The sequence below is a fragment of the Drosophila virilis genome, chromosome 2, assembly GCF_030788295.1.
Source record: "Drosophila virilis strain 15010-1051.87 chromosome 2, Dvir_AGI_RSII-ME, whole genome shotgun sequence".
Classification (NCBI taxonomy): Eukaryota; Metazoa; Arthropoda; class Insecta; order Diptera; family Drosophilidae; genus Drosophila; species Drosophila virilis.
This window is the reverse complement of record NC_091544.1, coordinates 21881340-21895037: the sequence shown is the minus strand read 5'-3', so window position 1 is coordinate 21895037 and position 13698 is coordinate 21881340. Positions and strand designations below refer to the sequence as shown.

Genomic DNA, 13698 nt, shown 5'->3' with positions numbered 1-13698 from the left:
CTCTGGGCGGGAGGCTGTTGCAAATTTGGATACCCATTTGATGTAGTCTATCTGAATCTGACGAAAAACTTACGCAAAACTTTAAATTGAAATTTGAAAACGTATAATAGTTGATGTAATAAAATGTCGGTACATTTCACTAACGTAATAATATTATGTCAGTTTTTGTAGAATATATGTATGCATGTCAATATGTAATATTGCTTTAATGTTTTTAACAGTTACATTATTCGTTGTCTAAAAGCAAAAAAACAAAAATGCAATTTACTAAAAAAATCATAACGGCAAAAGAACGGGCAAATTGTAAAAGCTAATTGTAATTGTATTATCTATAGAAACATTATTTGCAATTTTATAGATATGTTTGGCTAAAATAAACACTTACATAATATAGCATTGATTTGAATTATCTTATTGTCATTGGGGTAGAAGTTCTTTTGCCTGTAATAGTTTCTATTATTACCTTTATAGATACACATACATGTGCACATATATATATAAACATTAATATATATATATATATATATATATATATATATATATATATATATATATATATATATATATATATATATATATATGTGTGTTTATATATACACCTACAAGGGATAAATAATTGCATATTCTAATAGCGCACTTTCACTTTTTACATCGAAATTAGACAGCTTTAACAATAACAACAATAGCGTTAGCGCATACATGTACATCTAACATTTAGAGAGGAAATGCTTCTGGATAACTTTCGTATGCCATTTACTTCTTTTGTACGCCCAGCAAGCCTTCGGCTACGCCCAAATAGTAGACGGTTTGTGCAATACCAAACAGTGGAGCAATCACTATCATACGGCAAAGGCCTCCCTTGAAAAAAGCGGTAGGTCCTTCGTGCTTCAGCGTTTTGCTGGTGGTTGAAAAAAAAATAACAAAATAACAGACACACAAAAAAACGTACTTATAGAGGAGCTTACCTAATGCAATCAGAAATTCCCTTAAACTCTTTTTCGCCATCGGCCTTTTTAAGAGCCTGCAAGCGGGTTTTGACTACGTCAAATGGATTGACCGCCAGGGCTGCCGTTGAACCAGCTGCCAAGCCGGCCAAGAAGGAGCACCTTATGTATACAAATAAATCAATTAAATCAGGCAAAAGAAAATCGGTTGACCATGCCTACCAAAATACCGCTTCACCAGAGCCATCGTTCCGCCTAGGACCCAAATCATTAAGTGTGGCAAAAAGTGGAAAGTAAATGACTGAAAATGTGACATCACGTAGGCCCGTAGCACCAATGCCCTTATACAGGCCAACGATGCCCTTCTCTTTGATTAGTTGCGTTGCCAATTGTGTGGCTGAAACTTTTTCAACGGTTTTGCCAGCCAATTTTGCGGCAGCGGCAACACGTCCGGCATCCTGCATTTGAATTTTCAGCAGCTCCATGGGCGTGGTCACTATAATTTGGAAAGCACCAGCCAAACCGCCAGCCAACATTTGGCAGCTCATTGGCAGTTTACCATCCTTGGTGGTAAGTTTATGTCGGAAGTAATCATTCGCCGTCAGTTTGATCGCCTTCTCAGGTGTAATTAACAAAATATTCACGGCTGAGCCGCGGTACATTCCAAAATAACCCTCTGCAGAGTACGTTTTGCGAAAGCAGTCGAACCTGGAATTGAATGTAAACCATAATTAGCATGGATTCCATAGGAATGATCGACATAGGTTCGCACTTACATGCTAGTGTACATACGTTCGCCATTTGGACCGATTTGCTGGTTCTGCAGCCGAGTCTTTACCAAGTCCAATGGAAATACACACGTGACGCCAATAATGCCAGCAATGCCCTTTCATACTTGTCACTCTTGTTCTGTGTTGTGGCTGTTACTTTTCCTGTATAGTTTTATTTCCAATTACTGTAATATCTGTAACCTCCCACAGAGCGGTCCACATAGCCTAGACAGAACGAGTGTATTATTAAGTACTAGGAAACGCAATGGTGTCGATACGGAAATATTACACGAGACTTGTGACAGCATTGGTACTGCAAATGGAACCCACATGAACCAAATGGATCTTTGCATCATGCTCCGCATAGAAACCAGTGGAATAGTTAGTCTAGTTTGGGGACACTGTCTACCACGCGGCGAGGTAAGCAGCTATTCTAGGTCGTCTTTTTTTGTGGTTCTGTTTATAAATTGTACTATTTTGTTGTTTTACATGTAGACCTCTATATATTGTATGTGTAATAAAAACAATTTGTTTCAACTTGCAAATCAGGGCAGAACCTACCGACATTTGGATATCATAAGGAATCATAGTACAATATGCGAAAAGCTTAACAGAAACCAATTCGAATTTGACCTTTATCTTGTAGCCCAAACACACAAACATCATAAACAATGGAAAATGTCTCCAAGTGCGAGCAACGTCATCTCCATCTAAGGCCCATTCTTCGGTGTTATGGTCCGTTATCTTCTCAGCGCCGCCTCAGGGACCGCCAAATCTGGTAACAATCTTGCTGCCAGATTGTAAGAAAGTAAGAAGATTGTTAGTAAAGTAAAAAAAATGTAAGCTAGGTATAAGGAGTGTTTAGTAGATCGGACAAAGAGAAAAGTAATGGGAAACCACCGACCCGGTGGGGGCAAATGTACAGCCTGTCCGCCAAGTTATGCTTCTGCTCATAGCAAACTTATTATACCAAAACCAAATGCAGGTCGCTTTACGCGCTTCATTCCGTTAGCATTATTATTAATTTTTATCTATTGAATAAATAGGTGAATGAATATACCAGTATTAATAAAAATAAATTTAAAAAAATAAATAAATAAAAATAAATTTAAAAAGTAGTTTGTTTACTCTGCCAGGGTCAAACTCGTAACTACACTTAACCGACCGAACCAATTGCCCTCGCCGAACCCCTCACACCTAGCATGGGCAAGGAAATGACTGAATGAAAACGATAAATTAAGGATATTTTTTTTTTGATGAAAATGATAAATAAACTAATAAATGTCAAGTTATATTGATTGTTTATCAAGAGAAACTAAATTTCCACAGATCGTTCCTATGGCAGCTAAGATATAGTGGTCCGTCCAGTTCCGATATATGTACTGCTTGCCACAGAAAGACGGACCTATACCAAGTTTCTTGACTTGCCTTAACGACAGCTGAGAGACTAGTTCGCATAAGCAGATGGTCCGCATAAACAACTCGACTTATGATGCTGATCTACAAATGAAAGATACTTGAGCTGTATATACATATTATATAGTATTCTAGAAGAAAGAGCAGGATTTCGGTATCGATTTGTATTGCTTGGTAATGGAGTACTCCGCGGGTAGGACGTGCGAAATTCAGTCTCTAGCTCTTATAGGATCTGATGTCAACGCGTACATATATACGGACTGGCGGACAAACGGACGGACATGTCTAGATCGACTCGGCATTTGATGCTTATTAAGAAAACATATGCTCTGTGAGGTCGGAGATTCTTCCTTCTGCCTGTTACATACATTTGCATAAATCCATTATACCCATTTTTCTGGCGTAGTTTGATTTTTATAATTTTCCGCACATCAATTTCGCAACAATCTCGTATTTGGGAGTTGCTTTCATAGAGTTGTTGATTGTAGATAGTTGCGTTCGCTGATTTTTTTTTTTGATTGATTCTTTTTTATTCGGACGCAAAAATATAGCCTTTTCTTTTTACATACAACGAATTTTTGTTATCGTTCAGTCTATCTGAACCGGCCCTGCAATTCACTCAATGCGCGCTCCAGACTATTTCGTTTGCAATCTCGCTTAAGTACTCGCCATATCAGCAAACACTTGACACACACACACACACACACACTAGAGTGCAAAAACAATCCCGTTCTTTGCTACTGAGTGGAATATTAAAATTTAGCTTTCAGTCTACTTTGTCGTTTCTCTGAATCTGGAACGCGTTTCGGTGGATTGCGAAAAAAAAGACTAAAAATAAATAAACAGATATGTCTGGAAAATTACCAGTGACCTTTGTCAAAGGCTTCCACAACGAGGAGCAAGTGAAGCGCATGGAGTACCGCAAGTTTGGTAAAACTGGTTTGGAAATCTCCAAAATAGCGTTCGGGGGAGGGGCGCTCTGTGCCAATTATGGGTGTGTTTTTAATGGGAAAAATAACATAGAAACAGAAATGGCAATATGTATGTGTAAATTTGTTTGTTTATGCAGCTTCGACCTGGAGGAGGGCATTAAAACAGTGCACGACGCTTTGAAAGCTGGCATCAACTATATAGACACAGCGCCGTGGTATGGCCAGGGACGCTCGGAGGAAGTGCTTGGTAAAGCGCTAAGGGACGTGCCAAGGGAGGCCTACTACATAGCCACCAAGGTGGCACGCTATGAGCTGGACTACGAACACATGTTTGACTTTAGCGCGCAGAAGACCCGTGAGAGCGTGGAGAAGAGTTTGCAGCTGCTAGGCCTGGACTACGTGGATGTGATACAAATACATGACATCGAATTCGCCGAAAATTTGGAAATTGTGCTCAACGAGACTCTGCCCGCTCTGGAACAGTTGGTAAAAGAGGGCAAGGCCAAGTTTATTGGCCTATCCGCCTATCCAATATCAGTGTTAAAGGAGTTCATTTCTCGCGCCGAGGGCAGATTCGATGTGAGTAGCATTTCCACTCAAGAAGAGCTTTGTGCCTTAGCCAATTTCTGTCTTATTCCTCAGACGGTGCTCACATATGCACGTTATACTCTTGCTGATAATACGCTGCTCGACTATTTGGACTATTTCAAGTCCCAGAATCTGGGCATTATTTGTGCAGCCGCACATTCGCTGGGTCTGCTGACCAATGCCGGGCCGCAGCCCTGGCATCCAGCCAGCGATGAGCAGAAGAAAATAGCACGCAAAGCCGCCGAGCTATGCAAGAAGGAAGGAGTGGAACTGGGAAAACTGGCCATGTACTACACCATTCAACTACGCGATGTGTCCACATTTCTGGTTGGCAACCAAACGCGCCAGTTGCTCCAAATGAATTTGGCTGCCTTTTACGACGGCCTCAGTGCGAAAGAGCAGGAAGTGCTGCAGCATCTCAGAGAAAAGTGAGTGGTGGTCAAGTTGCAGTCGAACTTGCACTTGTACTCGGAAGTTATACGAAATTGTGCAACTCGGATACAATGTTACTATTGCATCACATCCGACTCCGTCGGCAGTCGCCGTCAACAACTGTCCAGACACAGAGACAGAAATACCAACAACTCAAAGTCCCAGTCCGTGCTTGAGTCGGGTCCATGTCGTTGTATATTTATGTGCCCACTCATTGACAATCTTGGCTATCGGTGCAGTAGGCAGCCAGCGACTCTCTCAAGTCTCTCAATCTCCTCGTGCATTGCATGTTGTTGTTGAACTTGTTATAGTTTCGTGCCGCAGTCGAATATGAGTAGTAATTTGCAATTAATGATTATTTTACTCTTTCGCTCTTATTCGCAGCATTTCTTTTTTTTTTTGTTGGCCAATTCAATGATCTCTAATTTTTACATATTTTTTAAACTATTTTAGCATCTTCGTAAAACCTTTCCACTGGGAGGGCAACGAACTGGAACGATATTGGGCTGCACTTAAAAAGAAATAGATCACATTGCGATTTTAATATTTAACGCTTTTGTGTATGCGCTAAATTATTTTTGATGAACCAACCGAAGTCAAATATTATTATTATTATTCATGATGATCCAAATAAAACCTTTACTCATGTACTTTAAAGTGGTTTCATAATTTAAAATTCATATTATAACAACTATTTTACACCCTCTTTACGCTTGTTAAAAATGTATCTTTATCCGTTCTACCTTAAAGTCCTTTCTCCAGTGGTGTCAGCTTTCATTCATTCAACATTTGACCTGCATTTTGAATCCCAGAGGCATGGATTCGACGAAATCTAAAAGTGCTTCTCAACTGAAAGATCCTTGGAAATGCGTTTGAACTCAAGTCAATTAGTTTTAGGCTATAAACATAATTATTTATAATCATTTATAATCGTGAATAGCAGCTGTCAAAGGTCTATCGGCACCTCGAAGCTTCTCTTACATAATAATAATTTAAATACTTATGTTTCGACATTGAAAATGACCGTTATTATCTGAATATATGTAAAGATACTTTGCAATGTGCTGTTATCTTAGAGTGCTGATAACCATTTTAAAGAATTATCAGCTTTACAAATGTATATTAACAATACGATAGCATATATAAAATGACACTAATATTTACATAAACAATTCAAGGACTATAGATTATATGTTGCAATACATTTGAAATCAGTGATATAATCCGATTGCTAAAAAACGGCAAACTCCTGGTGACTCTCCAATTATGTGATTTATCTTGTTATGATCAATTTAAAACAAATCCATTACGTCCAACTGACAAATTGCCTAAGCTTGCGAAAAGGCATTTTTGTTAGTTGCTTAAAAAAGACCAAATATGCAACTTCCACCTTTCGCTGCCATGGTCACCTGCCTGGCTGCCAACAAATGCACTAATTAAGCCTTAATTAACGCAATTGTTTATATATATGTATACCACAAATAAAAATAAAAACGAACCACAACATTTCTTGCTGCATGGAGAACCGTCGATGCGCTTCGCGTTGTACAAAACGGGGAAGTTTAATAACATTTTGAATAATGAATACTCACAACAACAACAACAACTGCAGCAGCAGCCGCAGCAAAAAGTAGCAAAACGAAATGCAATAAATGCACAACAAAAATCCGCATGAAAAGCGGAAATGCTGTGTATGAAGCCGCATTTTGTTTTCCTTAAACTGCGCTTTGCGTTTGTGCCTTGCAACAATTTTCTGCCTCTGCCTAAAAATCATTTTTTTTTTACATACACTTTCGTGTATTCAATGTATGTATGTATGTATGTGCGCACACTCGCCGCCACATTGGTCTATGCCAATAAATATAATCTTATCATTGTAACGGCGCCTGCCCGCCAGCTGATTGACCAGATTCTCTATTGCGCACGCGCTCTTTCTTTTACTCTCGCACTCTTTCTCTTTCTCAACACCAGCTGCCCAAGTCGCGCTTTGAGGCGACTGCGTTTATATGCGCTGCGCCGTCACAGTCGAAGCGTCAGTTTTGCTTAGAGCTTTGAACGATCAGGAGGTGTTTCGTGATAGAGGCCAAATATAAAATCTGTTATACACGTGTATATAACAAAAGTAATAGTCGAGTGCAATATGTTAAAGTTAAAAAATATGCTTCTGATTCTGTTGGGCTGCAATCTGTTGCTAGCCATCCACGCAACTGGAAATAATAATAAACAGCAACAACAGAACCAAGGTAGGCCACGGACATGCTCATGACCGCTGATTCATGCAAGGTGTGGAGAAATTTCAATGGCAAGTTAGGGCGATTCTAGGCAGACCAAAACAAAAGAAACCGGTTTAACAATATGCGTGTACCCGGCGTAGAAGGCCAGAAAGAGTAAACAGAGATGTGCCTAAAGTTGCTTGAACTCAGAGATGAGCATTTACCGTTAAAAAAGGTCGCTTTTTCAAAAAATGAATAATATTTTAAATTGTAAAGTTGTAGTGATTTAGATTACATTAGTTTCAATAATATTAACTGGAATTTGTTATACTCGTTTGTATTGTAAATTGAACAAAAAAAAAGAATATTTGTTTTTTAAGCTTCACACCTTGTGCTAATTTAATAATTTGTTTTATCCTTGTTAGTCAAATCCTACGACTTAAAGTATTTCACAAACTTTTGCAGAAACCTGGGAGCAAGACCTGTCGGACACTTTTAAGATCGAGGGCAGCGATCAGGGTATACAAAAGGTTAATCTGAAGTGCGGTGCCAATTCGATGAACGTCATGTTGGAGACTGAGAAACCATTTACTGGTGTTATGTACACACGTGGTAGCTTCTACAAGCAAACGGCCCCGTGTTTCATGAAGCCCACCTCGAACCAGGGTACACGCACATTGGAGATGAACTTTCAGCTAGACCAGTGCCAGACTCTCAAGGATGGTGAGCTTTATACGAACATTGTGGTTATACAAAACGATCCGGAGCTCATAACCCCTGGCGACTCGGCTTTCTCGCTGGAATGTGATTTCCGTCAACCACGCAGTCTGGATGTTGAAGCGAGCATGCAGGCTAGGGACAGGTAAGCTAAAGTGAAATAATAATATCAATAAAAATACTATTTAATGCTAGTACAAAAAATGAGTAAACATATATACATGGATGTATACGATCTAAACTTAGAAATCCACAAAAATTGCGCGGAGCACGCGGTGGAACCCGCCAACGTCAATAGAACTTTACCCTATGACTACCCATTAAGTTCTTCAACTATATTCACTTTGAATAGCTGTACTTAAGGTACAAATTCAAACTTGAAATTTTTGCCTTTGCACGTTATCTAAAAAAATAACCCTCTTAGTATATGTGGCCTAACTAACTCACAAACACAGAACACAACATAACCACATTAGATACATGCATACATTCCACAGAGTTGCGACCAAATCCAAAATAACACTCACTAGTCCTGATCCCGCGGCACCAATGGACAATCTACACAATTCGGTGTTTAGCAACAGTGATACAGTAGAATACATACCAAAGTTTTCCAAACCAAATGAAACCATACGCCTGGGCACGGTTGAGGAAGTGACTCTACCGCTGACTCATCAAAGAGATGAGCTTTAAATATAGCAAACACTACCACCACAAACAATACAAAAACATGTCACAAATAAATAATTAAAACTACAGGTGAGACACCAACACACGCTTTTTGTTCTTTTAATTGTTAATATTGTTACGATGCTGCTGCAATTTTACATTATTTCAGTAACTTGATTAATTGATCAATAAATTTTCACAGGAAAAACGTTCAGAATTCCACACTGGCGGCCTAAATGCAACCGGACATTATTATTCATTTAAATGCTCTTTTTAAAATCTTTATCCTGTGATATTTTTTAAGTTTGGGTTTAATAAAAAAACAAAAGTCAAAAAAAAATGTATGGTCTTGAATCTGGCGCGCTCAAAGTAGAGTTGTTTTTTTAGAACACAAAACAGCTGTTATTTCTTTCGCAAAATCTGGCATCGCCATCGTGATTCTGTTGGTCTGGCAGGCCTTGGCAAATAAAAATGTACAATTAAATTTGCAGTTTTTGTCAGAAAAGAAAATTGTTAAGGCTTCAAGAAGCGCTATAATTCAGCTAGGTGCATTTCCAGACGATAAAAATCAAGTGTTAGCTGGTTTCAGGCATATGCACAGCCCACACATATACAAATAATAGCAACTCAGACTAATTGCTCATCATCTGTTGTGGTTTTCGTTATCGTTGCACATCTTGAGTTGCACAAAGAACGTCAATAATCTGTAATTTAATTAAAAGTCAGCAATTGCAACGCATTTAATGTTCTAAAATGGATTATCGTGTTTTTCTAACACTGTTGTTCGTATTGAGCGGCACGATAAATGTTTTATTAATCAAGTAAGTGAACTGAAAGTAAAAACTGCGCATATTTCTAAAATTAATTTTTGGAAAATAAATTGCAGATGGACGAGCATTCAATTAGTGGAGGGCAGCGATGAAAAGTTGCATCGTTTTCAGCATCCTGTGTTCTTAACACTGCTCATGTTCGTGGGCGAATTTCTTTGCTTTGGAGTGTACAAGGTGGTTTATGCGCTAATGAGTCGACGCGGGGTAAGTAGAAAGCCAAATAGAATATACATTAATTTAAAAATGGTTTCGATTTATGTCTCAACCAGCTTAGCACAGATCAAAACCTCGTTTTGACCAGCGGCAGCAATGAGTTTCATCCGTTCAGCATGTTGTTGCCGTCATTTCTGCGTACAATTGCATCAATTTTGCTGTTTACTGGCTTGTACTTGACTTATGCTACAAGCTTTCAAATGATAAGGGGTGCGTTTATCAACAATCGTATTTGCTGGCTCTCAGCACTTCAGTATCTTGTCTCTTGCAGGCGTTGCACTGATCTTTGTGGGCCTGTTCAGCACCATGTACTTGAACCAAACGTTGACAACACGCCACTGGCTAGCCATTTTCACAATGACCTGCGGCATCGTGGACATATTGGCCTTGGATGTGCAGCGGGTGGAATACGATAATCAAACGGTACCGCATACGGATCACAACACTATTTTGACAGGCGACTTATTGGTAATAATTGCTGAGGTGCTGCAGGCCTTTCAGTATGTGTACGAGGAGAAGCACTTGAAGGCCTCCGATATGGTGCCCATCCAAGCTGCTGGCTGGCAGGGACTTTTTGGAATAATTATCACAATCTTGTCAGCGATTTGCCTAAACTTTGTTCCTAGTGTTGTGCCCTTCAATGATAGCTCGCGTGGTGTCTTTGATGATCTAGGTGACCTTATTCCGCAGCTACGTGGCAACACAATGTTAATCCTTGCACTTATCGGCTTTTCATGCTCCTGTGCCATTTACAACTGTGTGGGACTCTCGATCGCAAAGTTCTCATCTAGTGCTAATCGTCTGCTCGCTGATGGAATACGAGTCTACCTCATTTGGGCGTTTGTCATCTTTGCCGAGTGGGAAATTATGAATCTAATTACAATTATGGGTCTTCTCATACTACAAATGGGTATCGTCATGTACCGGCAGGCCATCTTTCTTGAATGGTATCGCGCCTTACTGGGTCGCTGGCAGCGCAGTCGTTATATGGACTTGAGCGCCAATGCTGGGCCCACGCCAAGCACCCAACCAGCGGATGTTATATAAAGTGTGGTAGTGACAAAGTTTTGAATTTATTGTGATAAGAGAAGCGGGCTGATATATAACTATCCAGTTTTGGGATGCATCATTTAAATTTACTTATCAACTGAAAATAATACGAATAAATACCTTCATGCGTTAATTAAACTTAAGTGTATTTTGTTTCTTAAATTTATGCAGAAATTATTTACAATTAATATTAACGCAACATACATATATACGCTAATTATCTTACCTTTATGATGTGTTCCTTTCTAAAGTAATTAATGGGCCTATAAAATAAGTTTTTGTCTCTGTACACTTTATACTTTTGACGTGATTTTGTTATTACGAAAATTTTAAATTTTAGAACTCTGGAAAGTGAAAAAACAATCCGGTATATAGAAGATATAGCCCTGATATAGTATTGTCAAACATCGATTTTTCAAACAAGACCCTAATTTTCAATTCGCCGTAAAAACGTACTAACCACAATAAATTTCCATTGCATTGAAATAAGAGATGAATGGCAAGCATTTCTCAGACAGACTTCTTTTGTTCAATGCCCAGAATACGTTCGCCTATACCCATAAAGTAGACCATCTGAGCTATTCCAAAAAGTGGAGCAATTACAATCATTCGACACAGCCCACCCTTGAAGAATGCCTTAGGTCCTTCGTACTTCAATGTTTTGCTAGGTGTAGGGTAATGTATTAGTGTTTTCTAATCAGAAAAGTTCGTATGATGCCTAAACCTACTTGATACAGTCGAAAATGCCATCAAATTCCTTTTCGCCATCCGCCTTTTTAATGGCTTGCAAGCGTGTCTTAATCACATCTAGGGGCGTGACCGCAAAAGCAGCTGACATTCCCGACACCAACCCAGAGATAAGGGACCACCAAAAGACGGCTTCGCCTGAGGGGCCCGGCTTTCGGGGTCCACTGTTATTCAAAAAGGCAAAGAATGGAAAGTAGATGACCGAGAAAGTAATGTCTCGCGCGCCAGTGGCCCGGACGCCCTTGTATAAGCCGAAGATGCCATTATCTTTTACAAGCTGCTTGGTAATAGACCAAGCAGTCACCTTTTTTAAATCATGCCCACCCACACGTCCGGCATCCTGCAACTGAATCTTTAAAAGCTCCATAGGCGTAGTCACAATAATTTGAAATGCACCAGCTAAACCTCCGGCCAGACATTGCATGAGCAGTGTTAGTTTTCCGTCCGGAGTAGCCAGGTGATAGCGAAAATAATCGTTAGCGGTCAGTTTGATTCCCTTCTCAGGGGTGATCAATAATATGTTTACGGCTGAGCCGCGGTACATGCCAAAGTAACCCTCCGCCGCGTAAATCTTGCGGAAGCAATCGAACCTGGTGAAAATTATAAATGATAAGCACAAGAGACCAATTTTCGATTGGCACTAATGCTTACATCACTTACATGCTAGTGTACATGCGTTCACCATTGGGACCGATTTGTTGATTTTGCAGTCGCGTCTTCACCAAATCCAACGGAAATACACATGTCACACCGATGATGCCCGCAATGCCGCCGTTAATGACTCTGGGCAGGACGCTGTTGGAAATTTGGTTACCCATTCGATGTAGTCTATCTGAATCTGACCAAAAGCTTACGCAAAGCTCATATTCTTCTTTTCAGTTGCCATTAAATCACACGAAATTTTTAACTTCTAAATTTACAAAAAAAAATTACCCTTTACATTAAAATAAGAACTTAAAGCTATAGCCCAAATTTTTACCAAGACTTAAAACATTATGGGTAGAGCCTATATGTCCAGAGATACTATGCCTACTATTTTTCGTAGTAGCTGTGCGCTTGAAGTCTATGAATGAAGAACTGAAAATTGAAATCAACGTTTTTCACTCATTTAAGTTTTGTGGAACCTTGAAGTCGATGTCGGATGGTAATAAAAAATCTGCATATTATACCCTTCTCCATATTTTCATAGTTGCAGGTGGAGTCGCTGAGAAAAGTATTTTCAAAATAGGGTGAATTTTTCCAAAAGTGTAAAACACCTCGAAGTTAACTTTTCATACAAGGACCATCACAAAACTACAGTCAAAATTTCTTCTTCCTAACTCTGACGGATTGGGCTATGGATTGATCAAAAAGACAATGACAATATAAATAGAGAAACTAAAGACAATTTTGAATATTTTCAAAAATAAATAAAGTAAAAGTAAAAAAGTCCCTTAAGATTCGGCTTGAAAAACGGGTGTATAAAATCAGATCGGCCCCAAGCCTACTTGTAAAGTTTTTATTTATCTAAATTCATTTAGGAAGAACTTCACCCTTTTCGAAAAATCATCCTCAATCTACCATAAAAAACGGTTTTAGTCAACATTTCTGGCACTGTCATAACCCACCAAAGATGTGAGATATGTAGATTGTGGAAACAGGCGCGGACAGGTTTGAGGAGCTTACCCGAATTTCGAATCTCTGGCTTTGTTTCGGGAAATTAACTGTCAAGCATATATTCACTTAAGGAACAGACTACTAATAGATAAATACAGCCAAAATTTTGACGGTATTTCGAGATTTTAAATTTTAAAAAATATTAGGTCACAACTATAATCTTCATGTATTACGTCGTCCCCCTATGCAAACAAGTATTACATAAAAAATTATTGTTAAATTATTTATTACATTATACAAATAAATTATGCACATTGTTGTAGTCGAAAAAATTATACAAATTTTAAATTATAACAAAATTAAGTTATGCAGACTACTTTTGTTCAATACCCAGAATACTTTCGCTCATACCCATAAAGTAGACCAATTGAGCTATTCCCAAAAGTGGAGCAACTACAATCATTCGACACAGTCTGCCCTTGAATAGTGCCTAAAGTCCTTTGTACTTTAATGTTTTGCAAGGATTTAAAATGCACCAGCTAAACCTCCAGCCAGACATTGCATAAGCAGTGTTAGTTTTT

General features: G+C 38.9%; 5 protein-coding genes across 14 annotated transcripts; 3 read left to right on the top strand and 2 right to left on the bottom strand.

Moving 5' to 3' along the window:
- Positions 1-86: 86 nt before the first annotated feature.
- On the bottom strand, positions 87-1824 carry LOC138910890 (mitochondrial glutamate carrier 1-like). Its single transcript, XM_070206857.1, has 4 exons — positions 1721-1824; positions 1167-1652; positions 966-1106; positions 87-898 (listed from the first exon to the last, which is right to left on the bottom strand). Exons 1-4 carry the CDS (start codon positions 1732-1734, stop codon positions 754-756), a joined length of 786 nt encoding a protein of 261 aa, XP_070062958.1. The 5' UTR covers positions 1735-1824; the 3' UTR covers positions 87-753.
- A 2078-nt stretch (positions 1825-3902) lies between these two features.
- Positions 3903-5732, top strand: LOC6630896 (uncharacterized). Its single transcript, XM_002053089.4, has 4 exons — positions 3903-4124; positions 4200-4641; positions 4705-5078; positions 5536-5732. Exons 1-4 carry the CDS (start codon positions 3979-3981, stop codon positions 5606-5608), a joined length of 1035 nt encoding a protein of 344 aa, XP_002053125.2. The 5' UTR covers positions 3903-3978; the 3' UTR covers positions 5609-5732.
- A 1379-nt stretch (positions 5733-7111) lies between these two features.
- Positions 7112-9026, top strand: LOC6630897 (uncharacterized). Of its 6 annotated transcripts, none has more exons than XR_001450032.3 (4): positions 7112-7325; positions 7761-8157; positions 8510-8771; positions 8884-9021. XR_001450032.3 is itself a non-coding variant. In XM_070206848.1 (3 exons), exons 1-3 carry the CDS (start codon positions 7223-7225, stop codon positions 8915-8917), a joined length of 534 nt encoding a protein of 177 aa, XP_070062949.1. In that variant the 5' UTR covers positions 7112-7222; the 3' UTR covers positions 8918-9025. The 6 variants fall into 6 exon arrangements, 3 of the variants coding, with proteins under 3 accessions (XP_070062949.1, XP_002053126.1, XP_070062950.1); XR_011416059.1 differs by having other exon boundaries at positions 8851-8995; XR_011416060.1 differs by lacking the exon at positions 8510-8771 and adding an exon at positions 8259-8375 and having other exon boundaries at positions 7113-7325; positions 8884-9026.
- A 101-nt stretch (positions 9027-9127) lies between these two features.
- LOC6630898 (transport and golgi organization 9) lies at positions 9128-10912 on the top strand. The gene is made up of 4 exons (XM_002053091.4): positions 9128-9502; positions 9568-9715; positions 9781-9934; positions 9996-10912. Exons 1-4 carry the CDS (start codon positions 9435-9437, stop codon positions 10769-10771), a joined length of 1146 nt encoding a protein of 381 aa, XP_002053127.1. The 5' UTR covers positions 9128-9434; the 3' UTR covers positions 10772-10912.
- LOC6630899 (mitochondrial glutamate carrier 1) lies at positions 10185-12851 on the bottom strand. 5 transcript variants are annotated; one of them, XR_011416058.1, is made up of 5 exons: positions 12376-12630; positions 12182-12316; positions 11503-12111; positions 11235-11438; positions 10185-10871 (listed from the first exon to the last, which is right to left on the bottom strand). XR_011416058.1 is itself a non-coding variant. In XM_070206846.1 (4 exons), the coding sequence occupies exons 2-4, from the start codon at positions 12337-12339 to the stop codon at positions 11285-11287; spliced, it is 921 nt and encodes a 306-aa protein (XP_070062947.1). In that variant the 5' UTR covers positions 12340-12431; positions 12501-12851; the 3' UTR covers positions 11067-11284. The 5 variants fall into 5 exon arrangements, 3 of the variants coding, with proteins under 3 accessions (XP_070062947.1, XP_032289372.1, XP_070062946.1); XR_004303152.2 differs by lacking the exon at positions 10185-10871 and adding an exon at positions 11067-11118 and having other exon boundaries at positions 12376-12632; XM_070206846.1 differs by lacking the exon at positions 10185-10871 and having other exon boundaries at positions 11067-11438; positions 12182-12431; positions 12501-12851.
- Between the last annotated feature and the right edge of the window lie 847 nt (positions 12852-13698).